Consider the following 24,559-nt stretch of genomic DNA (forward strand, 5'->3'; position numbering starts at 1 on the left):
CGTTTGTTATGGTAACTGAACTAAAAAGCCAAAAACAAAATTTGCGGACCAGTTCGGTGCCGCCAAGTGACCCAATATGGCACATGCGGCACCAAACTTGTTATTTGTTACATAGTATAATAATCATAAAATTAAATAACAAATAATAATTTGAATGCTATTGTAATGTGGAGGGCGGTACCGAACCGGTACCAAGTTTTAAGTTATTGGTATCAGTAAGGTACTGGTATCGGTATGGTTTGATATTTCCTGAATTTTGTATCAAATACCGGTACCGAACCGAAATTTCGATACTTATACCAAATATTTAAAATTTTCGGGATCAGGATGGGTACCAAGTCACAAATTTGTTTGATTGATTGTACATCACATATGCCTCATGCGTTATCATCGTGACACTAACACAGGGTGGGATCAATTACAATAAAAAACAACAAAGTTATGACACCATATTGACACAAACTAACAACAGTTCATTTTGGTCGCTTGATTTGTACTATAATATGTTGTCGCAAATAACCATCACAAATGCCTTGTTTTATAATAGTGAAGAGCTCGCTACAAGTTAGCCTGGACCGTGTTTTTTTCTTGGGATATCGGTCACCTGTTCTGCTGATACTATGTTTTTTTCACAAAGTTCTTATGCTACTGACATCATCAAACGGCTGGAATAAAGACTTGTAAGCCCGTTGCTACTCCTGTTGACACCAATGGTAAGTAAATGCCGCCTCAGGCATGCCTTTTGATGATCCAACGCTATATAAGAGCATCGTCGGGGCACTTCAATGCCTCACATTTACTCGTCCTGCATCAGCTACGTGGTACAACACATTTGTATGCATATGCATGCACCAATGACCGCACATTGGCATGACTTAAAGCGTATCATTTGGTATGTTAAAGGTACATTGAATCTCGGCCTAACTCTCGGTAAATCCGCGAATGCGCCTCTTCTAGTATAAACCGACGTTGATTCGGTCAGGTGTCTGAATACCCGACTCTCCGCTTATGGATATTACATTTTTTACGGATCTAAGCTTATCTCATGGTCCTCCAAACGACAACCGATGGTTTCTAGATCGAACGCCGAAGCTGAATATCGAGGTGTCATGAACGTAGTTGTAGAAATTTGTTGGCTTCTAAATCTTTTATCGGAGCTCCACCGACCGTTATCCAGTGCCACTCCCGTCTATTGTGATAATGTAGTGCCATTTATCTCTCGGGTAATCCCATACAACATCAAAAAACAAAGAATATCGAGCTTGTCAACAAGTACACCGGGTCAAGTCCATAATATTCTTCATGTTCCGGCTCCATACCAGATAGTTGACATTTTTACTAAATTACTAAAGGTATTTCGCACGCTCTCTTGGAAGACTTTCGCTTGTCTCAGCATCAGCTCGCCTCTCGCTTCAAATGTAGGGGTGTAATAGACATATATTTTATATTTTTATAGCATATATTTATTTCCATATGTATAGCATTTATTGTTGAGATCTTTATTGAGATGGATTGTGTTTGTAATATATAGGGAGACTAATGAGAATGAAACATTGAGCAAAATGTTATAAATATATTAATATTATGATTATCAATACCTAATATATATTAGCTTTCTTTTTAAGTTTTCATATCCTATATATATATATATATATATATATATATATATATATATATATCTCATTGTACCTCTTTGTATTACACACCTAATTAATGAAATCTCTTTCTTTCTCCTTACATATCCTTCTTCTATGTTTTAGGTATTAGGCTTGTTTCACAACACGTTATCAGCACGAAGCTGACAATCATCGTTTCATCAGAGTATGTTCGACGTATCATACAATGGTTGGTTGCTGCTCTGATGGTGTTGGTTACCTTCGGCCCGTTCGATTGATTTTAAAGGTACGTGATTGCAACTTATAATTTATTTCTGTTTGCCAACGAATTAAATATTTTTATTGGTATTAATTGCCGGATGATAGTTCAATTATATTCTAAATTTTAATGGTGCCTTGCAATTGTTTAAGATGTGGTAAATTCTTTTTGTCCATGCTCCTCCTAAAAAGAAAATCACTAAATAGATTGGTTTACTAGAATTTTAAAACGGATTAAGTTTTCTATTGTGTGTTTTGTTTTCAATAAATTTTTCAACCATAAGAAAGAATTCAAGAGATTGCATGAAATAACCCTATGTTACCCATTGATAGCTTAAAGGGTATACCGTAACTAATAACCGGATATTAAGATTATTATTGTTTTGAATCATTCTCTCTTTTATTTTCTATATCTTTTACAAATAATAAATAATGATTTATTAAATTGTTTTCACTTTCGATTATTAAGTTGTCATGTTTACGTGATATATATTATTCTAATATTTATCAATGTTTATTGAAGTATAAAATATTGGGATTTTTGAATTTAAAGAATGTCTAAGGAAATCAACAAGTTATACATATTATACATATTACTCTATTTGGTCCTTTGAATATGGTTTCATTAAAAAGTTTTATCATCTGATTCGTGTATATGCAAAGTTGTAAATCCTTGAGGCCTTGATGATAAACGAGATTTTTTAACCAATGGATTTTGTTTTTTGATTTACATGCTAAAAATTTCATGCTAAAACAAAAACTTGAAAATTTTCAAGATTCTTACTTTCTGTTCATTGAGTAATTGTTTCCTTTTATGATCATAACTTTGTTATAATTTATTTTATTGTTATCAGTTGTTCATTAAAAGAAAAATAGTTTATTGTCCATCGATAACAAGCGAACTATTAATGAATCTTATAAATTATAATGCTAACAGAAGTTCTTTGAAAACAAAAAACATACACCTAAAAAGTAGTATGACGTAGGATTGTTTATCGAAGGAAAGAAAATCAATTATCATATATAGTTTTATATTATTAAACATTGACAATAAACTAGAAATTGTAGTTCATAATTTCATATTTATTAAAGCGATATCATTATTATGGAAATAAATAAAAGTTGATATCATTATTAAACGTGTCTCTTTAATATTTGTAAAGTTTTATAAAAGTTATTATCATTATTTTGGAAATAAATAAAAGGAAGTTTTTGTGTATACCTAATTCTTGGTATAATTTTATGCTTTGGTATATATATGATTTTCCACTATTACTATGGAACAACATTATGAAAAAAAAAATTTAGATTCGTCTATTATTATTCTTTCTCTAGTTAAAGATTATAAGCATTATTACAGTGTGATGTTCCAAATTAAATGTTTCATTTATGATTTCATTAAAACGCGTCAGTCTATATTGTTCAGTAAATTCTTCAATTATTTTTAGTTAATTTAGAACCTGATGCGCAAACATTAAATATATTTGCAAATGTTATATCAATAGTTATATTGTTTGATATACACCAACCTAAATTTTTTCAAGGTTCTCAGTTTTGCAAATCCACGTGATACTATTTCATATTCACGTCAATATAATTGTGTTATGTTCAATTTGAACCTTTTGAATAGTAATTATAAAGTCATACAAAAGAAGAAAAGTACATTAATTCATTAGCTCACTACCGAAACTATATATGTATTTTCTATTAAGTGATTGAAAAAAAAATTCTATAAAGTTTTATTATAATTCGTTTTATTGTAATGACATGTTATACCACTGTATATTGCATATTAGTTTTATAGTTTGTATTATGTAGGCTATCATTTTAGATAGACTGTAATATTTAAGAGATCAATCGAATGACCAAAGTTGTGGTTTATTATCACTATTGTGAAAAGTGTAAATGTAACTAAATATGACACATGAAGTGTGAGTCTTCCCTCATTAGTGAAGGTTATTAAATATTAGTATGACAAAACACACATGACTCATTCATGTAATTACTTCTCTAGATATTATATGAAGAGAAGATTAATTATGAGGAAAAACCGAATAAGACAATTATATATTTGTCAAACCTCAGATATGCTCCTAAAGTGACTATATTATTAACACTAATGAAAGTCTGAAGTGATATTGTATTCTTGTTCGAGAAAATTATGAATAAACCATGAAAATGGTTTGGTTTTATATCATTCCTTGAAGTGATGTGACTATGTATTGATCGTTGCGATCATGGACATAATTGAAAAATGTAATGATGGTTATATTAACAATGAGATCGACCATCCGAATTACAGTGATGGTCATGTTAATGATGAGATCAACCACTACAAGTGGCAAATGGATTGATCATATATGAGAACAAAATGCGGACATACAAAAGTGAAATCACATCGCTTGGAATGATAATACAATGTTCTCTCATATTTAAATATTTGCATTAAAGAAGCATAATGCATATATGATCATAAACATGAAGTTTATGGATCATGATTATCTAAGGGCATGACCGGTTAGACCACACCGAGTCAATGATGTGAAATTTATTGAAGAACAAAAGATTCTTCCTAATAATTATACATGTAATATTGCTTTTAAGGGGAATTATTTATTTACCAACTGAAAGAGGGTGAGAAACCCTAGATGTTATGGAATTGAGAAAAGGATACACACATCCTAACAAGATACCATTTAGTGTTTTGAAAATCGATGCATCGTCTAAATGGTTATCAAATTCGCAACTTCAAGTTTGCGTGATTTATGGCTTAGCTAATAAGATAGCAAGCACATTTTCCAGATTGACATATTTATTATTGGTTATAATAGTGAATTCAATTCCCAAGTTATTAATAATTATTGGAATAATTGTTGAACTTCATATAGATTATGTTCACACATAAGTTGCTTTTGTTAAGACAATTATTGAACGTATAGAATTAATTTCAAAGCAAGTGATCATAAGAGCAACAATTCATGTTTGTATTTGAGTACATATGATTTTACATGTCTTAAATACTAATTCACATCAAGTCAACAAGTCATGATACTTCCTCCCTATTGTAATTGGTTTTTGGTCAGTAACCAAGTATTTCTCATCTAATAATCCGTGTGTGTTATATACTGAATATAATCCACCACAAGACACAAAGATGAGGTCACAAAGGAAGTTGGGAATTTATGTCGATATCTATGATTATATACTTAGAGCCGTTGTCACACCCTCACTTAGGGCCTAGGCGTGTGACCAATAGTTGGTACCTGTTTTGAAAATATATCAGAGTTTTAGCGGAAGTCTTTAGTTTATAATAAAATATTAATTTATGTTTTGAAACATTAGTTTACTTGTAAAATATTACAAAATATTTGATTTAATATAAAGCTTCTTGAATAATAAATATTCAAGAGTTTGATTTTCAAACCTTTGTTTTATTTATAAAACTTTGTTTAAATCTTGTTTGCAATATTTTTATAATTTAAAATATTGAGCCATCTCTACCTTGCGAGCATCTATCTCCATGAGTTGGCTATAATTCCATGCTACCTGTGCTAACTTTATTTCCTGTAATATTGGGGGAAAAAATACCACAGCGATATGCTGGTGAATCGTTGACTCTAAAAACATTTTATAAATCTTTCTTTGACTGACAAGATAGTTTTCATGAAACAATCTCAGTAGAAACGTCTCTTATTTCTGTGATTTGTACCACTTGCCATACACACATAATTACGGTTCTCCGGGAACTGACGCCCTTTGGGAACTGACGCCCATTGGGAACTGATGCCCATTGGAGAACTTTTATTATGATCTCTAGTCTGCGGCCACGTAGCCTTGACTGATAGACTGGATTAATTATGTTTGGATCCAAACACATGTGTACTCGGTCTGAGTTGCTTTTATTTTCTATCTTGTAAAAATAGGGATCACGTAATCCTATAAATCTTTATTTGACTTTGTTTAAGACAAACAAACCGTTTATCTTGACTGAAAAAGGTTTAACGTATTCACCTGTGACTGTCTGTTCTGAATGATGTGGTGATCTCGTTTGAAAATCTTTGTGAATAAATGAATGATTGACCTATAATAAAATAGGTTTATATAAATACCCGGATCGTCTCTTAATCCGGCTACAGACCTTTAGTCTGGTTTTGATAACTTAAACCTTGATTGATCATTTGTTTGTATAAAATACTTTGGACATGAATCATTTCTCTTTATTTGCTAATCATGTGCTATGTTTCTTCTTCAAGAAGAAATGTCTATGATATGTTTCTTCTTCAAGAAGAAACGTCATTTTTCTATAACCTTTATATATAAAATCTCATGTTTCTTAATCATAAAGAAACACTATTTTCAACTATACCTCTTGTAGGTAAAACTCATCTTTTTACTCTTAAAGAAATATTATTTTAACTATTTCCTCATGTATATGAATACTTATATTTCTTTAACCATAAAGAAGTTATGTTTTATTATAACATTTGTTTATATAAAATTTTGTGTTTCTTTAATTATAAAGAAATCCTATTTTATTATTATCTTTTGATTTGATCAAGGTCTAGGCTATACCCCTTACTAGGGTCTAAGCCTTGAGATAATAATATTTTATTTGGACAAAACCCCTACCTTGCTTAAGTTATTATTTTCTAGATTCTCGGGTAGCACTTCGACGCTTGCACGTACTTTGAGAATCTTGATCAACAACTCCTCAGCACGCAAATCGAGGCAACGTTCGGGAGTTGCCGGGTCGTGCACGTACTTTGAGGCGGAATGTCGGGTCGTCTCGAGTTGACACGGTTTACGAGGTAGTCACGCGTTTAGAAGTCGGCATGCAAAACGAGGTGCCCCGGTTGTCGGGATTGTTGGTACAAACTTCGAGGTGTCGTCGGTATATGGTGCGGATTATGAGGTTATAGTTGTCGGGTCGGTGGCACGGAAATCGAGGTAGAGAGAGAAAGTTTCTAGAGAGAGAGTGATTTGGTGTGAATGAAATGAGCCATGAAACGTTCTATTTATAGCTGAACGTGTCGCCACGTGTCATCTTCTGAGACACCTTCCGCCACGTGTTGACACGTGGCGGACACGTGTCACTTTCTTAAACACCCTCTGCCATGTGTTGACACGTGGCGTACACGTGTCATTTTCTAAGACACCTTCAGCCACGTGTTGACACGTGGCGTACACGTGTCACTTTCCTATTATCCCAGTCATCGCGTATCGCGATGGCTTAATGTCTTGAGCCGTAGCGTATCGCGACACCGCCATTTTTGGGTTTCTGTGATGTTCCTATCGCGTATCACCATGTCTCCTTAGCTATGCCCGTCGCGTATCGCAATGGGTTAATAAATCAAAAATTTTCATTTTTAATCCCCTTTCTTCTATTAACTTGTCATACTTGGATTGAAATTTTGTGGATGTTACAACCGTTAATTTGTTTATAGCTCATTAGTTTTCACTTCAGTGAATCAACATTCCCAACATTAGGGGGAGAAATAAAGCAGTTGGAAAATGAATTTAGTTTAAATGAATTATCATTGATCCTCTATGAACTAAAAGTTTAAAGGATAATTCATGTATAATTAAGATTAATGAATCAATTATCAGACGATTCACTGACTAAAAGAGAGTGTCTATCTAAGACACATATACCAACTGCTAATGCTCCAATTAAAGTTGTCTAAGAAGGAAAAAAGCATATTGATAATGGGTCTAATACACGCGTGTAACATGGTAGACCAATCGGTTCCAAAGGTAAAATTTCCTCGAACATTGGAGCAAGTAATGAAGATGGTCAAGTCGAGGTGCAGTAAAAGGTCTCTTGAAAGAGATTAGACATGATGGTTCTTGAAGAACCTTAGGTACCTGAAAACAAAGAGCTCTCAATAAATTATATTGTATCATGTCTACAAAGATATACGGAATCGAAATAAAGTCGATGTCGCTATACTTTTATAAATATAATTAGCGCTTGAAATGATGATGATGATGAGGATCAAGATTTTAAATCTGCATATGAAAAATGATTGGCCAAAGTGGAAAGACGCAAACAGGGCAGAGTTGAATTCTCTAAATAACGGAAAGTTTTTGGACCAGCAGTCCGTACAACTAAAGTTGTAAAATGTGTTAGATACAATAGGTCTTGTATATGAGTTATGAAAATTCATCAAGTGATATAAGGCAAAATTTATGGCATAAGGATTTTACAAAGACCCATGATTAATTATGAGTAGACACATTCTCCAATGATGGAAGCAATGAATTTCCGATAACTAAACAGTCTGGTAATATAAAGAGAGAATATGCGTATAATAAATATTGTTATTCAGTTGGACTGAAAGTTTACAAGAAAATCTACGAAGGATTTGAATTATCAAATCATGTAAAGTAAGTTCTCGAGAACATAATGATTGTTATGTATAAAGTCATATGTGAATACGTTATGACTATTGATATGTTGAACATAAATGGAACTCCTGAAGAGTTTCCTAAGGTAGTTGAATACTTGAAAGGTTAATTGATACATCTTAATGATGAACTTCTTGTGCATTAATAAACATACATATAGAAGAACGTACAATATCTCAATAAACAAAGAAATTATACAATATAGATTTTTGATATGTGATATAAAATGATATGTTAATGAGCAAGTTTATGCAAAAAAATCCTGAAAAAGTGAATGCGTATGCATAATTTGTCAAGTTGAAAAGAAGTCCATGATGGATTGGTAAATTCATAGATTTATGCTCATTGTACATTCTTGTATTACACACCTAATTAATGAAATCTCTTTCTTTCTCCCTACATCTCCTTCTTCTATGTTTTAGCTATTAGGCTTGTTTCACAACAAAAAAAAAGATTTTTGTGTATAAGATATAAACAAAACTATATCTAAACGACGAATCTAAATAGGAAATCTCTTAACAAATTAGGGCACATTTTTTTTCACTCGAAAAACTTCAGCAATCATATAATTATAATTAAAAATACATCACACTAGTACATAAAAAAACACATACAACAATCATGCAGATAAATTATTGTTCTTGGAGGGGTTGAGTCTTCCATGTTCAAAGGTATTAACCAAGTTAACAAGCATAAAAAACAAGATTCCAATGTACGAAGCAAGCATCGCACCCGATGCTTGGTCACACAATTTGTCAAAGTTGTCGCAAATTTTGTTCCAACGTGCGTGGGAGTTCCCATGTCTAGCTATCTCTCCCATGAAAGCAACAGCGGTTGCTGCACCGGATAATACCGCAATTGTTACCTAAAACACGTTTAAATTATTATTAGTTTAAAAAAATTACTCACATATGAAAATTAATATAGCTTTGATGTTATAATCAGGTTACGTTATACACTTACCATGTCTAATGTAGCAATTGTTATAAACCGTAGGCCCTTGAAATCATATTTTTGGCTAACAAAACACATGAGTGATAACATCAATAGACTATGAAGACTCGCGACCCCGTTAGCTACTACAAACATTCTGCATCAACACAATAAATAAATAAATAAATCATTATAAATATCGAAAAACACTAAATACAATGGGTTATCCACCATCCAAGACAAGCTTTCTTCATTTTATTATGCTTTTAACTTGATGACGTTGTTGCAATGTTATACAAACATATCAAAATATTATTACTCTTTTTTATATTTTACTATTGAAAGGTGTTAGATACTTAGATGTGTGTTTAATGAAAAAAAAACCATAAAATAATTTAATTAATAAAAAATGTTAATAACTTGTATTAATATTATTTCTTAGTATTCTAAGGATGTAAAACAATGTCTTTTTCTATTGCCTTTCCCTTTGTATTTAAGGATGTAAATTAATACTTATAATATTGTGAGTGATGATGTATTCTTTGCACAATTGCACCCACCATGACATATATGTATGACCCTTATATACAATTTTGAAATAAAGGTCTTTAGACATATATTTCTCATTTTACATAAAAACAGCTTCTTCTTCTTTTATAGTCTTGTTCATTATACTATTATAAATACTTTTTAAATTCTACTTTTTTTGTCATAACAAATTTATGGTTACTTCTTATATATGCATACAAGGACAAGAACGAACACATACATAAAAGAGAAAGCAAAACTTACATATTTGCCGGAAGATGTTGGAACTTGGCCGTGACGGTGATCTTAACGGGAGTATTCCCGACTGTAGCAACCCCAAAAGTGTGCGACTCATTGTTAAGCGCCATAACAATTGTAGCAGCAGTTGTAGCAAATAATGCTAGAACCCTCAACAGTATCACCAAGATCATCACTCGCGACCTTTTGATGCTACCATCATTCACCAACTTTTCTTCAGCCATATGCGCCTTTATTCGATATAAAAATCAAAATGTAGATGAAGATAGGTAGAAAGGTGGTGATAGAGTTGAAGATATATAGTTCTTACACTAACGGTATATATAATGATATGGATGATGTACTCCATAATTTGCTTGTGTTGCAAGTTATGTATAGTGATGTAATTTCTTTAGGGAGGGTGTGACCAAACCTTGTGTAGATTGGTGTTGGTTGTTAGGAAATCTACTCATGGGAGTATCTTGGCTTAGGTGTAGATGGCTCATCTAAAGTGGAGTTGTTTGGCCAAACAGAAAAGTAGCAAGTGTATCATTTTAATTTTTTTAACTATATATATATATATATATTACTTTATAAATAAATAAATATTTTTTTCTTTTAACTTTATTCAAATTAACTAAGACTATGCAGTGTTTTTCGCGGAGCGGTGTTGTCATCCTAGCTAGCGCCACCATAGGGGTTCGGGAGCGGTGTTGTCATAACCGCGCTCGTGTCCTAATATAAGTGTTTAATTTAGATATAATGACTAGATAAAGAAAAAGTTTTTTTTTCTATAAAAAATATTGTAGCCATGGGAAGAGAAAAACTAGAGGGTAAAGGATGAAGCGAAACATAATATCAAAAATATGACACACACTCTATATGACTTTTGATAATCTAAACATAATATAATCTACACACCTATAAATGACTTTAATAATATTGACCGCGATATTTTTATGACTAGTGTTCGAATTAGAACCTATGTGCTGTGCCTATAACAATGAGTGCAAAAAAGATTTTTTAAGGGTGTGCTATACACATGCCTAACACAAGATCAACGTATGATATGTTACTGGTGAAATATTTAACATATCTCAAACAAATTGTAAGATCATTGTGTGTATGTTTTAATTTAATTTTTAAGAAAGCAAAGATCGTTTAAAACTAAATAACTTTCTAAAAGTATGTCTCCTGCTCTTATAGTAAAAAAAATGTACAACCTTCACTATACGTAAGTCATTTAGATGTTGCAACAACGGGCACCAACGCAGCATGGCCAAAACGCATAAGTGTGACTAGCATCTAGTAAACCAATTTTCATACCACCTTCAAATCGCTTGTTAATTTTTACTTTGAAGACCATTTGATTATACATGCTCTTTAAAATCTAATTATGTTGGTTATTTATACAATGGAAGCTTGGACACAACTAAACAAAGATATCAATCAAAATAAATTAATTGCAAGGATTATTCGTACATGATAACCTCAATTGATTAGGATCTACTTCATTTTTATTGGCATGGAATTCTAGTCGGTAGCAACTCGACCTTCGCTAGAATCATCTCTTCGATAGTTCCTCTCAGTAAGAAATTGTCTTGTATGTATTAGCTTTATAACGTCGTTTTTTATGGATTGTGCTATTATGATATGTTTATTGTTTCATCTACCCTATAAACTTCAAAAGCAACAAATGTTTATGTTGGAAATGAGGCCCAAAAACTTTTACACATAACAACTCTTTATGTTTATTATAATTATTATAGTTCTTGACGCTAATTGCATACCCATAACCATATATTTATACTAATTAACTTCCTTACATAATATCAAAATATGATTCAAACTTCTACTTCGTATAACTTCAAACCAACAAGATAAGCATGCAAATAAACAAACTTATAAACTGTTAAGTCTAAATGTTTGATAGTAAGGAGGTTAAGTTGCAAGAGATAATAGGAGAAATGAAAGCTCTTGACTTTCTTTGGTTTAAGCATAAGATTAAACATATATTGTTAGCTTGGTCGAATTGGTGTAATTTTGTTTTATTATAGTTCTTTTTTTAGTGGCTATCCTCTCGCTTGTGGAGGTCGTTCGCGGGTATTATTTGTTGGCGTGATTGTTCATAAAAGTTCATAATTTGAAAAAAAAACAGCATGTTAAATTTTATTTTTCAATAATGTTTATTTTTTGTTGTTGGATTTAAAACATTTCGACATACCAGTGCAAATCAAAACAAGTGGAAAGTTTTTCAACGTGGCCTGTTATTATTGGATAAAAGTCGTGTCAATCCAAACAAACTCTATGACATGTCCGGTTTTCGAAATTTACAAAATTCACCCATCTTGTTAATTCAAATGTCAATACGTCCCTACATATACAAAAATGTTTTAATAGTCTTCAAATCATGCAAAAACTTTTCATATTCACATTCATGAAATCATGGTATAAGAAGTGCATTTGTTTAATTTCATGTACTAGACGATTATGAATAGCAATATACCATGCAACTATGTAAGACATGTTTTATTTTAATAAAAAATCAATTGAAGGTCTCACCTCATTTAACATGATTTAAACCTACAATTTAATTTATACTAAAAACATATTAAAATAATACACTTGAAACAATGTTGATTCTCATAATTTACCAATTCACGCCAATCTTAGTGTACTAACAAATTATTAAAGAGACTGTTAATAATACACTATTTATTCGGTCTCTTGTGTGGCGCACACATTGTGGTTGGATGTCAAGGTAGTTTACCCCCATCGACGTCGGCCATCATCCCCTTCACTCCATCCATCGTTAACCCCTTAACACCTCCGACACGGTGTTTATGACTTTTTTTGTTGCTGACTCGGACTAGCTATTGACTCGTTGTTAGCCATAACGAGTAGCCTAACAAAATAAACAACTTTAATAAACTAGTTTTGGTTTTTCAAAGTTACTTATTGTATTTGGTTATTTTCGAGGATAAAAACTTATTAGGATTAGATTAAGAATCAAAAACCAGTGTAGAGTGTGTGTTAAAGAAAAAGGGCTATTTATGTAACGTTTACGCTTACTTGGTCTGTAACCGAAGACTTTGTGTTCAGTCTCCGTTGATGATAGCCAAACCCTAGGGGCACATTTTCTACCAATTTCATCAACTCTCAACCAATTCAACCACTGTACGTCTTCTGATATATACTACGAATCTCTATACGTCCAATCTTACGCTCAATTCTCATATTCGGCTGTATTGTTTCAAATCAACTGATTGTTGACTCGATCTGAGCTGATTTATTAAGTAATAACCGGTTGTTGATGTTTATTGCTGAGACGTGAGCTATAATAAAGTTTTGATTAGATTTAGATCTGTTAGTATGCGTGTATGATTCAGATCAATTAGTCAACGATACCTAAATTGATTTGCATGTTGCTAAAATAACTTAGTCAATGAACTGTATTATAGAAACCAGTAGTTGTTATATCGATAATACGAGTAGTGCTACATTTTCCTGTCTTAATTCTGTTTGAATATTATGCATATATTATTTCTGCTATTGATATAATATGACGTGTACCAGTTTCAGAAACCGAATGTTGTTTTAACCGTTGACCTGTTGTGCTGAATGTATTGTTAAAATACTGCTATGTGATATTGATCGTTGCATTTGCACAAATGACTTGAATATCAGGTTTGGCTGACTTGCTACCATGGGAGGTGGTTTCAGAGTGTTACATCTAGTCAGACCGTTTCTTGCATTTCTTCCAGAAGTGCAGAGTGCGGACAGGAAGGTCCCGTTCAGAGAGAAAGTCATCTACACTGTGATCTCTCTTTTCATTTTTCTTGTGTGCAGTCAGCTGCCATTGTATGGCATACATTCAACCACTGGCGCAGATCCATTTTACTGGATGCGTGTTATTCTCGCTTCGAACCGTGGAACCGTCATGGAGCTCGGGATCACTCCCATTGTGACTTCTGGACTGGTTATGCAGTTGTTGGCTGGGTCTAAAATTATTGAAGTGGATAACAATGTTCGTGAGGACCGTGCACTATTGTAAGTTTAATAGTATTCAGTAACAAGCAACTTATAGTTTTATATTATATTTATATCTGACCTCTGCCTTTGTTTTAAATAGGAATGGTGCTCAAAAGTTGCTGGGAATCTTGATTGCTGTTGGTGAGGCTGTGGCTTACGTTTTGTCAGGAATGTATGGCAGTGTTGGTCAACTTGGTGTCGGGAATGCTATTTTGATCATTGTTCAATTATGTTTTGCTGGGATCATTGTCATATGTTTAGATGAACTTCTTCAAAAAGGATACGGGCTTGGTTCTGGAATTTCATTGTTCATAGCCACTAATATCTGGTAAATTCGTGTATATCTACAATAGATTGCTTGCTGCTTTGATCTTCTAACAAGTATTTTGATTAATATTGCAGTGAAAGTATTATCTGGAAAGCGTTTAGCCCTACTACCATTAACAGTGGGCGAGGTGCTGAATTTGAAGGTGCAGTTATCGCATTGTTCCATCTCTTGATTACTAGATCAGACAAAGTTCGGGCTTTGCGTGAAGCTTTTTACAGGCAAAATCTTCCTAATGTGACCAACCTGTTGGCTACTGTCTTGATATTCCTTATAGTTATCTACTTCCAAGGTTTCCGTGTTGTTTTGCCTGTGAGGTCAAAGAATTCCCGTGGTCAACAAGGCTCGTATCCCATCAAGCTGTTTTACACTTCCAACATGCCAATTATTCTTCAGTCAGCACTTGTGTCCAACCTTTATTTCATTTCTCAGGTATCCATATCATATATATTTGTATATCATGTATTGGATGAACTGATGAAGATTGCTCATATTGAAACAATTCGTGCAGTTGCTTCACAGGAAATATAGTGGGAATTTCTTGGTTGATCTATTGGGAAAGTGGAAGGAGTCAGAATACTCTGGTCAATCTGTCCCGGTTGGTGGTATTGCTTATTACGTGACTGCACCATCTAGGTATGAAACACACAGCTTCTTTATGATTTTCAAATAAACGAGTTTTGGTTGGTTTAGTTAATGGGTTTATTTTTTATAATTACTGTTGCATCAGCTTGGCGGATATGGCAGCCAACCCGTTCCATGCTCTTTTCTACTTGGTGTTCATGTTAACCGCTTGTGCACTATTCTCAAAAACTTGGATTGAAGTTTCTGGATCATCTGCCCGAGACGTGGCCAAGCAACTCAAGGTATGTCTCACTTGATATGTCATGATTCGGGCCTTAGGGGCTCAGCTTGTTTAACATACGAGAGCTCGTGCTCGAGAGCTCGGCTCATTTAAGTTATGGGAGCTCGAGCTCAACTCGTTTTGAGTTTTATATTTTTAGCTCAAGGTCAGCCCGTGAGTAGTTTTTACAGCTCAAGCTCGGCTCATATATTCATTAGTTATTTATATATATTTATAATTATTTTGCGTATACATTTTGATTATAGTTTTTATATGTGGCATCATATATTATTTAATTATTTTTACCATAAATTTATATATAATAATTTGTTGTAAAAATGTATATTGTATATTAAATAAATATTTATAAATAGTAGGGGTGTTGAGCTGGTGAGCTAGCTCGAGCTTGTTTATTTAACAAGCCTTTTTTAGGCTCGACCTTGTTTAGCTCGGCTCGAGCTTTTAGCGAGTTGATCTCGAGTAGGTCACGAGCGACTTGACTTGTTTACACGAGGCATTTGAGTCGGATGCGCTTAGATTTTGAATTTTGTTGAAAGCCAATTCCATTATATACAACTTGGCACGTGCTTTAGCAAAGAGTTAATGATTATTAATCTACCAAACGGGTCTGTCAGCTTATGGGCCAAAACTGGTGCGGGTGCAAAATGGGCCGTTTTATAAAAGTATCCGCTTGTTGTGGCACGAGGAGATGTGTGTGTTTTATTAAAAAAGTTATTAACTTATTTTGGATCTTGATTCGTGCAGGAGCAACAAATGGTGATGCCTGGACACCGAGACTCAAATCTTCAGAAGGAACTGAACCGGTACATCCCGACTGCAGCTGCATTTGGGGGAATGTGCATTGGTGCCTTGACCGTTTTAGCAGATTTCATGGGTGCGATCGGTTCTGGCACTGGAATTCTGCTTGCGGTTACTATCATCTATCAATACTTTGAGACTTTTGAGAAGGAGAAGGCAAGTGAACTAGGTTTATTCGGGTTTTAAGGAAATGTTTTTTTTACACTTGTTTTAGATCTCTCTTTTTATAAAGTTTTGTAATCTTTTATTTCGTTTTTTACACTGAAAATGTATCGACAGATACGTTACTTTTAAAGTTAATCAGTATTATTATGTAGACTTTTAAGTTTTAACAGGAAGAAAAGCCTGAAACGGCTGTTTTTGGTTAATCATTTTCTGGTTAATAGCTCGATTTTAATAGTTTAAAACTGGGTTACAAAACATAATATAGTTGCTAGATAATTTGACTAGTGTACACGTCTTCTTTCTATAATTCTGTGTTGTACAATGTGCAACATTGTGCCACTATGAATAATTTTGTATAAAAAATATTTATGTTCTGACTGAACGTACAATAGAGTAAATGTTAACAACTAGAGGAGTGCAAATGGATTGAGTCAAGTTCGGACTTCGGTCCTGACTAAGCTCAAATTATTCTTTTCATTGGTTGTAATAGGCTGGTCGTTGGTGGGTCTAATGGGTTGAGTGATTGACGATCATGACAATCTGTTGACCAAAAAGTAGCGTTATAATAAACGTATAAAACTCAAATGATCATAACATGTTTTGTATGCGCATTATGCATTGTCACTCTCTGGACTAGATCCATCGCTTAGCTTGCCATTTTAGTGCCTCGAAATCGTCTGTAGCTGGTGGCTGGATTGGCCCCAAACTTAATGACGGCTGCAAGTGAGTAGTGGCCTCTAGAGTGCCGTGGAGTCGGAAGAAGTTGTGACTCCCTTTGGTCATCTTCCTAAAAGAGTAAAAGTGTGTATAATATATAAACCCAAGATAAATGCAATAGCTTGAGGTGGATTGACATGTGTTGGGTCAAAAAATTGAGGCTGATGCTTTCCAAAAACACCAACATATTTATCTTGTAGTTCTATATGAAGTATTATCTTGTAGTTCTATCTACCGAATGACAACTTGATCATGCGGATCAAACTGTGATGGACAGAGTCACAGAGGGTTAAAATGGATGGCAACTTGGTGAGAGCTTAATGAGTTGCACTGGCCGGGGCTATAAGTTTTGAACTGATATGTTACATTAACCTTTTTACTTTAAAATGACACAAATTTAAAATATATAAGGTCATAAACAAGAAGATATTTTCATGCCACAAATATCTTTATGGTCATTTCATCCTGTTTTTGTCAGTATTATATGACATCAGTTGATATCTATGGATCTATTCTCTCAATCATATTCCCACTTTAGAAAAAAAGTGATTTTTTAAGTATCTCAAATTTGTTTGTATATAATAAATAACTAATTTTAATAACTTATCTCATTAGAGGAAAATAAATGAAATTTATATGGACTAATTTATATGCGGACCTTTAAATAATTCCAAAGTAATGAATCATTTATTGATCACGTACAAAAGACGATTAAGTTGCGGTTTATGTATTGGAAAACACATAAGAGGAGAAATCAATATCCGGTGATTATCATTTAAATCTCACCAAGTCACCAATGTAAATTGCTTCCTTAGATAGAATTCAATTTGCATTTGGTATTTTATATTGGGTTAGGTATTTCATACCCGTAAATTACCGTAATCATGACAACAGTCTAATAAAATAATTTATGTTTCTGGGCATGTTTGTTTTAGACAACTACATCCTCGTTGACATTTTTCCCAAGCATGTCTGAAGATATAATGTTTGAATACAAATGTTTACTACATGTGTAAAACTAGTCGTAATTAGACTCAACAACCTTTAGTTTAATGGTATATATCTTTAAATTCAAAGTATAGTAGACCATCAGCAATAAACAAGTGTCATGGATGATAGGCGGTGGTTTGTTTAAGGACAACAATTGTGTGTTTCGTCATAGATGGTGGAGGTCTGGTTTCTCGATCCCCAAAGATACTCATGGACGGAGAGGTAAGTCTGTCCACTCATCTCCCATTCACAATGTTTCCAATTAGACGCGATTTTAAAACAAATAACTATATAATTACTTGACTAAATTACTATAAATTACTTTGATGATGATATTATAAAGTGTGGTTTTTGGTTATAACACAAACTCACATGGAATTGTATATACTAAAATCATGGTGGCAACCTTTTAAGATATTTATGTTGAGTAAAGATGAAAGGAAACCCAAATGGAAAATATCAACATCAAAACTAATTGCAAGTTGGCCAATAAGGAAAGGTATATGCCATTTAGGTCCATTTTTGCCTTTAATGATATTGATACAACACCACTATAAATTGTATTCTTCAAAGTCAAACAATACCCACAATACTTTTACCCACAATATATATAACTTGGATCAAATACAAGTAAAATATTGATGTAAAACATTTCAAAATAAATCTGACCATTGACCAAGACGAATGAATTATTTGGTGGATTGGTCTCAGATTTCCCATGGATTGTGTTATAGTGATTTGATTGTATGTTTTACAGAATCGTTAAATTTTTAAAGTTTTAGGTCAGTTGTAGGCTAATGTTAGGTGTTTGCTCATTGTTATGGTGTTTTGCTAGACCGCGTGTTTTTTTTTTAATTTTCCTTGCCCAACTACTTGGTGCATTTAGTTTATATAAATTTTGTTTGTTATAGGGTATTTAAAAAAGAAAAAGATTTTAAAGTGTTTTTAACTGTGTGAGCGAATAACGGTGTTAGGTTTTTACCAATGCACAACGCATATTAACCATGTGTGTTATCACTGCCAAAATTCTAGATTTCGTTGGACGCATTTACCCCCACGCCTTACTAACGTTGCATGGTTGTTTCTCACTCTTTTCCGCCTTTGTTGGTATGACTCGACACGTAACTCCCCTTAGCTTCTTCTCATGATTTTAAGCAACAGACTACTTAAACACACAAACATTTGTACATGTATTTTAATATTTAACTGTGACGCATAAAGCTGTTATGTAATCGCATAACCACTTTCAGTTTTTCTCACTTCAAGTATATATAAATGCTTATGCCTATCAGTTGGTTCTCTATTTAAAGTGTGTAAACAGATGATTTATACGTCACTATGTTATATTAAACTGCACCAGTTTCTGTGTAATCTGTACTTGCTGATGTAGAAATCAATTTCCATATTTAGGCCATTATTGTAAAAAAAGAGAATTCTGCAATTTGTCTCCCTGGTATATGGACCAATTCTACAGGTTTGACACTGAAAATGATTTTGCGAACTTTGGACCATTGTGATATTTGGGCGCGTCAATCTGACTCCTTCCGTTAAATATTTTCGTTTAAGTCCGTTTATTTGCAGGATATTTTAGACTTTTTACAAATGTAATTTTGGCCAGTCACATATGTGCCCCTCTGTTAGTTATATTTTTTAAAAGCTTGAAAAAACCAGCTTGCCGGGAAAAATGACAGTCCGACCACCGGGTATTATCTTCTCCCTCCTTCCTCCATACTCTTCCCATTCTCCACCCTCCTTCCTCCCTCTTTCCTTCCTTCGTTTCTTACCCAACTCAAACTCCACAATTTCCCCACTATTTCATCACCCATTATATATACTCGACACCCTCACCCATCACCAACACCATCACCGCCATCTCCATCACCATCACCGTCGCCATCTCCATCACCATCGCAATCTCCATCTCCATCTCCATCATCAACACCGACCCACGCCGCCACCACCGACGCCGAACCACCATCCCCATCCACATCCGACGCCGCCATGGTTTTCGTGTTCATTATTCGGTTCACATGTTTAATCGGAGTCCCACTAGCAATAGGTCTCCGAATCCGGTTTTGGATTCGTCAAATTTCCGTCCGCGTTGTGGTTAATGTCGTCGGTGTAGTCCAGTTGGCGTTCCGTAGAACGTGGAATGTCGACCCGCTTCTCCTACTGTAGTGTTCGGGGTGTTCGGGTTCGACTTCGGCGCGTAAAATCCCGAAGATTATAATTCGGGTGTTTTGATATATGTGTTTATGTATTGTGTTTATGTGTTTATGTATTGTGTAATATATATAAAAGAATGGTTGTGTTCATTGGGTGTTTGGGCTCGGGTTTGTGGATAACTAAAAAACGAGTCGGTTCGTCGTTTTTTAGCTAAAATTACAATAAAAAATAACCCGTTTTGTCGTTTTTTAGTGAAAAGTTTGTTAAAAAACGACCCGTTTCGTCGTTTTTTAGTGAAAAGTTTGTTAAAAAACGACTCGTTTCGTCGTTTTTGAACAACAAGTTTGTTAAAAAACGAGCCGTTTCGTCGTTTTTTAGTGAAAAGTTTGTTAAAAACGACCCGTTTCGTCATTTTTTAGTGAAAAGTTTGTTAAAAAACAACCCGTTTCGTCGTTTTTGAACAACAAGTTTGTTAAAAAACGACCCGCTTCGTCGTTTTTGAACAAAAAGTTTGTTAAAAAACGAACCGTTTCGTCGTTTAAAAATATTATATACAGTATATATATATGCAGCATATATATACAACATATGTATATATGCAACATATATATACAGCAGCATAAATATATATACATCATATATATACAGCAGTAGCCCTGCTTGCGGTGCGCACATATGATGTATATATGTGTGAACCCTCAGGTGGGCAAAAGTGAAATTGCACTAATTTTGACGTTATTTTACTAATCTCGTGAAGATAACGTTAAAAGTGACGGACGGTTAATCAGGCATCATGTAGTAGCGTTGATAGCTGAAAGATAAGGGTACATGCACCGATCAGCCGGTGTCCCGATGATTGAGTGCTATGTGCCTTATGTCCAAGGCTTGATGCAAAACTACTATCGAGCCGGGGGTCTCACCGGAAGCAGCCTCTCTATCCCTATGGGGTAGAGGTAAGGCTGCCTACATCTTACCCTCCTCAGATCCTACCATAGCTTTGCTATTGGTGGGATATACTGAGTACGATGATGATGATGATATATATACAGCAGCATATATATACATACAACATATATATATATATATATGCATCATATATATATGTTGTATATGCAGCACATATATATATACATAATATATATATCTACGGACTATATATACACAATATATATACTATACGGCATACACACAGAACATATATACAACATACATATGCAACACATTGTGGTACTTAATATATATTAGATATTGTGTAGTTTTATTAAATGGTAGCTCAGTCCAATTGGTTTGTGTTGTTTGTTGTTAAACCGGCGGCCCTGGGTTCGAACCCCACGCACTACACGAAATTTGGATATTTAGTTTTAGGTTTAATTATAGACTCAGGGGTAAAAAGGTAATTTCATCGTTTTTTGGTCGGTCAACTGACGGCAAGGAGTCAGATTGACCTGCCCAAATATCACGATGGTCCAAAGTTCCCAAAATCATTTTCAGTGTCAAACCTGTAGAATTGGTCCATATACCAGGGAGACAAATTGCAGAATTCTCTTGTCAAAACTCTCCAAAGTGATAATATAGTTAAAGTTTCTACATTGAGACATACCAACTATCATTCAAAGAATCTGTTTCATGTCCCTTCTGTTCTCTATATTTGGCACATACATCCCATGTATAACTTAAAAATGTTACCAAACATGACTTCAAACAGCATATAAAGAACTCGATTACGCGAACAGTCAAACCAAGGCCAGACTTTGCGCCCAAAACCAACCCTATTTTATACTAACCCACAAATCGATCAACTGGACGTAGACACGCGAATGGTCAACCACCACGAATCTAAGAACAACAAAAAGAACACGTATTTAGAAGCTAAAAATCGAAATAAAATTAAAAAGAAGATTAGATGTCACATGATCATTGAATACCAAGTTTCATTGGTAAGTCACACCACCTACCTCGCCTTTCCTTTGACTTCAAACAAAGATAACATATACAAAAACTATTAACAAATAACTTAAAAGACATTAATGGTTATAAACTTATTAGATCGTTTACCCTATACATCCATATGATCAACCAGCCAATATTCAACTTTTTTATCAAGCAAATACTAATTAGCAGTAATGAAAACCATATAAAAGATGCCTAAAGATAAGCATTAAAATTAAACACCACCAAAATATCATACAAACAAAACCATTACAAACTATAAAAAAACCGAATTAAATCATACCCGTTTAATTCTTTTCCGTTATTCACTCCGTATCAGAAGCTACATTCGACGATACACATTCACCCGACTGAGACTGATCCGTATGCATAAGCTCACGCAATCTCGGTCTAAGTTCCTTCTCACAAAAATCATCATATTCCCCTTTATCCCCGGCTTTCTTCTTAACTTCCACCACTTTTAAACTAGGCGTTAATTCGAAAATCTCCGCTGTAATCGTTAATGGACCTTTAACCCTTTCTCGCGACCCTTCCAAACTAACCCTGCAATCCTTCTTCCTAACCGAAAACTTAACCACTTGAGCAATCTCCTCAAGCTTGGTAATAATACTAGAAACCGGTGCGCGTGACACGAATCTCGACTCCTCAACCCCATCTTCAAACAAACCGGATAAGCTAAACCCTCGTGAGAACGAAATCAAATCAAACGCGTTCAAACTCGTGGGCCTAGGTAAACTCGTTAACCTCCTCCTACTACTATCAACCTCATTCTCGGTCTCGGAATACGAAGACTGATCCGACGAATAATCAATCCCGTCGTCTTCGATACCATCATCTTTCACACTACACATCTTATCATCATCAAAGTAAAACTTAACATGCCTAAACCCCTTCTTAAACCACTTGTTTTCCATAATCTCGGGTATCGTTATCCGCTTATCCGGATCCGTATCAAGCAACCGTCTCAACAACCGGCTTAACTCGGGTGAAAACCACCTCGGGCACCGAAAATCCCCTCGGTAAATCTTCTTATACGTCACCATTATATTCTGACCATTAAACGGTAAATAACCCGCCATTACCACAAACAAAATTACGCCACATGACCAAATATCAACCTTGGCCGCTTCGTAACCCTTTCGGCCTAATACCTCGGGTGCGACATACGCAGGCGTTCCACAAAACGTGTGGAACAAGCCATCACCTCTAATTTGTTCCGAAATCGCGGATAAACCGAAATCTGACACTTTTAAATTTACCATTCTCGTCTAATAAAATGTTTTCCGGTTTTAGATCGTGACAAAACCCAACAGCTGAAATAAGCTGTTGGAAATAATTTCTAGCGACTTCTTCCTTTGGCTACTTTATTAAACAACTCACCGCCTTTAACATATTCCATGACAAAGAATATCTTCCCCTTGGTGGCCATCACCTCGAACAGCTGGACGATGTTCGGGTGACGTACACGCCGGAGGATAGAGATCTCACGCTTGATTAATCCTCCTTTTAATGACTTTTATGGCGACCCATTCGTTGGTCTTGATGTTGCGGGCTAAATAGACCTTGGTGAAGCTGCCGTGGCCGAGGAGTTTGCCGATTTCGAAACGGTTTAGGAGAAGGTCTTTGCGGGTGGTGGGTTTGGAGGCTATTGGATTGAATTGAGAATTATTTAGGGATTGTGAAGAATTGGGAATAAGAAGAATTGGTTTTGCATTTGAATGGTTTGGTGATTGTGTTAGATTTGGTGGGATGTTTAGGGGATGGGATGTGAGATATCATGGGAATCGAAACAGACGCCTTTGGGTCAAGCCCAGCACCGTCTATTCATTATTATTTTATTATTTCTTACCTTGTATATTATTATTTGTTTTTCCCCATTTTGTTAATTTAATAATTTCTTTAGATTTTTTTGAATATATGTACGGAGTCCTTAAGCGTCTTCAAATTATCTTCAGATCTAGTTAAGGATGAACAAATTTAGTACCAGTATTGATTTTGTATTGTCGTTATTGAATCGGTACCAAAGTTTGGAGTTTCGGGATCAGTACCGATACGGTACGGTACCTATTTCCCGAATTTTTACCTTCGGTACCGGTACTATCCCAGTACCGTACCGGAACCGAACCGAAAATTTCAAAAACCGGTACCAGTATCAAGAATTCGCGATCGGTATTTTTGGTACCGGTACGGTACCGAGCTCATCCTTAGTTATGCGGAAAACTCACCCCCACCCGAAGAGCCACTAGTGGTAAACCCGGATTTCTTATGATCGATAAGTGAGTATTGAACTTGGGTCTTCATATAATAGTTGTCACTTTTAGCCAAAACTAAACCCGAGAAAACTTGTACCCGAACCCAAACTAACCTGAACCCGAGAAAAGGCTAACCCGATTTAGTCTTGTTTCACTTGTTATGAATCTTTTGTTTATTGTTTATTAATGTTTCATTTTATGACTAAGAGCAACTATAATCCAACACCCTAATCGCGGCATAGTGAAGAAGATTATGTCAGTTTTGTTTATTATGATTGAACTTTGTTAAATGTTACGCTTTTTATGATGTTTTATTGGT

At 34.5% G+C, this 24,559-nt stretch overlaps 2 protein-coding genes and 1 pseudogene across 2 annotated transcripts; 1 reads left to right on the forward strand and 2 right to left on the reverse strand.

Moving 5' to 3' along the window:
* Window positions 1–8,901: 8,901 nt before the first annotated feature.
* LOC143570932 (CASP-like protein 1B2) lies at window positions 8,902–10,438 on the reverse strand. Its single transcript, XM_077056445.1, has 3 exons — window positions 10,008–10,438; window positions 9,246–9,372; window positions 8,902–9,147 (listed from the first exon to the last, which is right to left on the reverse strand). The coding sequence occupies exons 1-3, from the start codon at window positions 10,223–10,225 to the stop codon at window positions 8,902–8,904; spliced, it is 591 nt and encodes a 196-aa protein (XP_076912560.1). The 5' UTR covers window positions 10,226–10,438.
* A 2,592-nt stretch (window positions 10,439–13,030) lies between these two features.
* On the forward strand, window positions 13,031–16,318 carry LOC143570956 (uncharacterized). Its single transcript, XM_077056472.1, has 7 exons — window positions 13,031–13,157; window positions 13,668–14,030; window positions 14,113–14,340; window positions 14,415–14,769; window positions 14,849–14,973; window positions 15,068–15,203; window positions 15,947–16,318. Exons 2-7 carry the CDS (start codon window positions 13,687–13,689, stop codon window positions 16,184–16,186), a joined length of 1,428 nt encoding a protein of 475 aa, XP_076912587.1. The 5' UTR covers window positions 13,031–13,157; window positions 13,668–13,686; the 3' UTR covers window positions 16,187–16,318.
* Window positions 16,319–22,114: 5,796 nt separating this feature from the next.
* Window positions 22,115–24,289, reverse strand: LOC143570944 (CBL-interacting serine/threonine-protein kinase 12 pseudogene; annotated as a pseudogene).
* Window positions 24,290–24,559: the final 270 nt, after the last annotated feature.

The sequence above is a fragment of the Bidens hawaiensis genome, unplaced genomic scaffold (genome assembly GCF_021521415.1).
Source record: "Bidens hawaiensis isolate Kalapana, Puna unplaced genomic scaffold, B.hawaiensis_p1.1 tig00025176_1, whole genome shotgun sequence".
Taxonomy (NCBI): Eukaryota; Viridiplantae; Streptophyta; class Magnoliopsida; order Asterales; family Asteraceae; genus Bidens; species Bidens hawaiensis.

What these genes read in the sequence shown, in the direction of transcription:
- LOC143570932 (XM_077056445.1), bottom strand. Translation starts at nt 10,225, where the DNA reads ATGGCTGAAGAAAAGTTGGTGAATGATGGTAGCATCAAAAGGTCGCGA. An exon ending in CAACATCTTCCGGCAAATAT is followed by an intron (nt 9,373 to 10,007) that starts GTAAGTTTTGCT and finishes GTGTTGATGCAG; the next exon opens with AATGTTTGTAGTAGCTAACG. An exon ending in CAATTGCTACATTAGACATG is followed by an intron (nt 9,148 to 9,245) that starts GTAAGTGTATAA and finishes AACGTGTTTTAG; the next exon opens with GTAACAATTGCGGTATTATC.
- LOC143570956 (XM_077056472.1), top strand. Translation starts at nt 13,687, where the DNA reads ATGGGAGGTGGTTTCAGAGTGTTACATCTAGTCAGACCGTTTCTTGCA. An exon ending in TTCATAGCCACTAATATCTG is followed by an intron (nt 14,341 to 14,414) that starts GTAAATTCGTGT and finishes TTAATATTGCAG; the next exon opens with TGAAAGTATTATCTGGAAAG. An exon ending in ACCTTTATTTCATTTCTCAG is followed by an intron (nt 14,770 to 14,848) that starts GTATCCATATCA and finishes CAATTCGTGCAG; the next exon opens with TTGCTTCACAGGAAATATAG.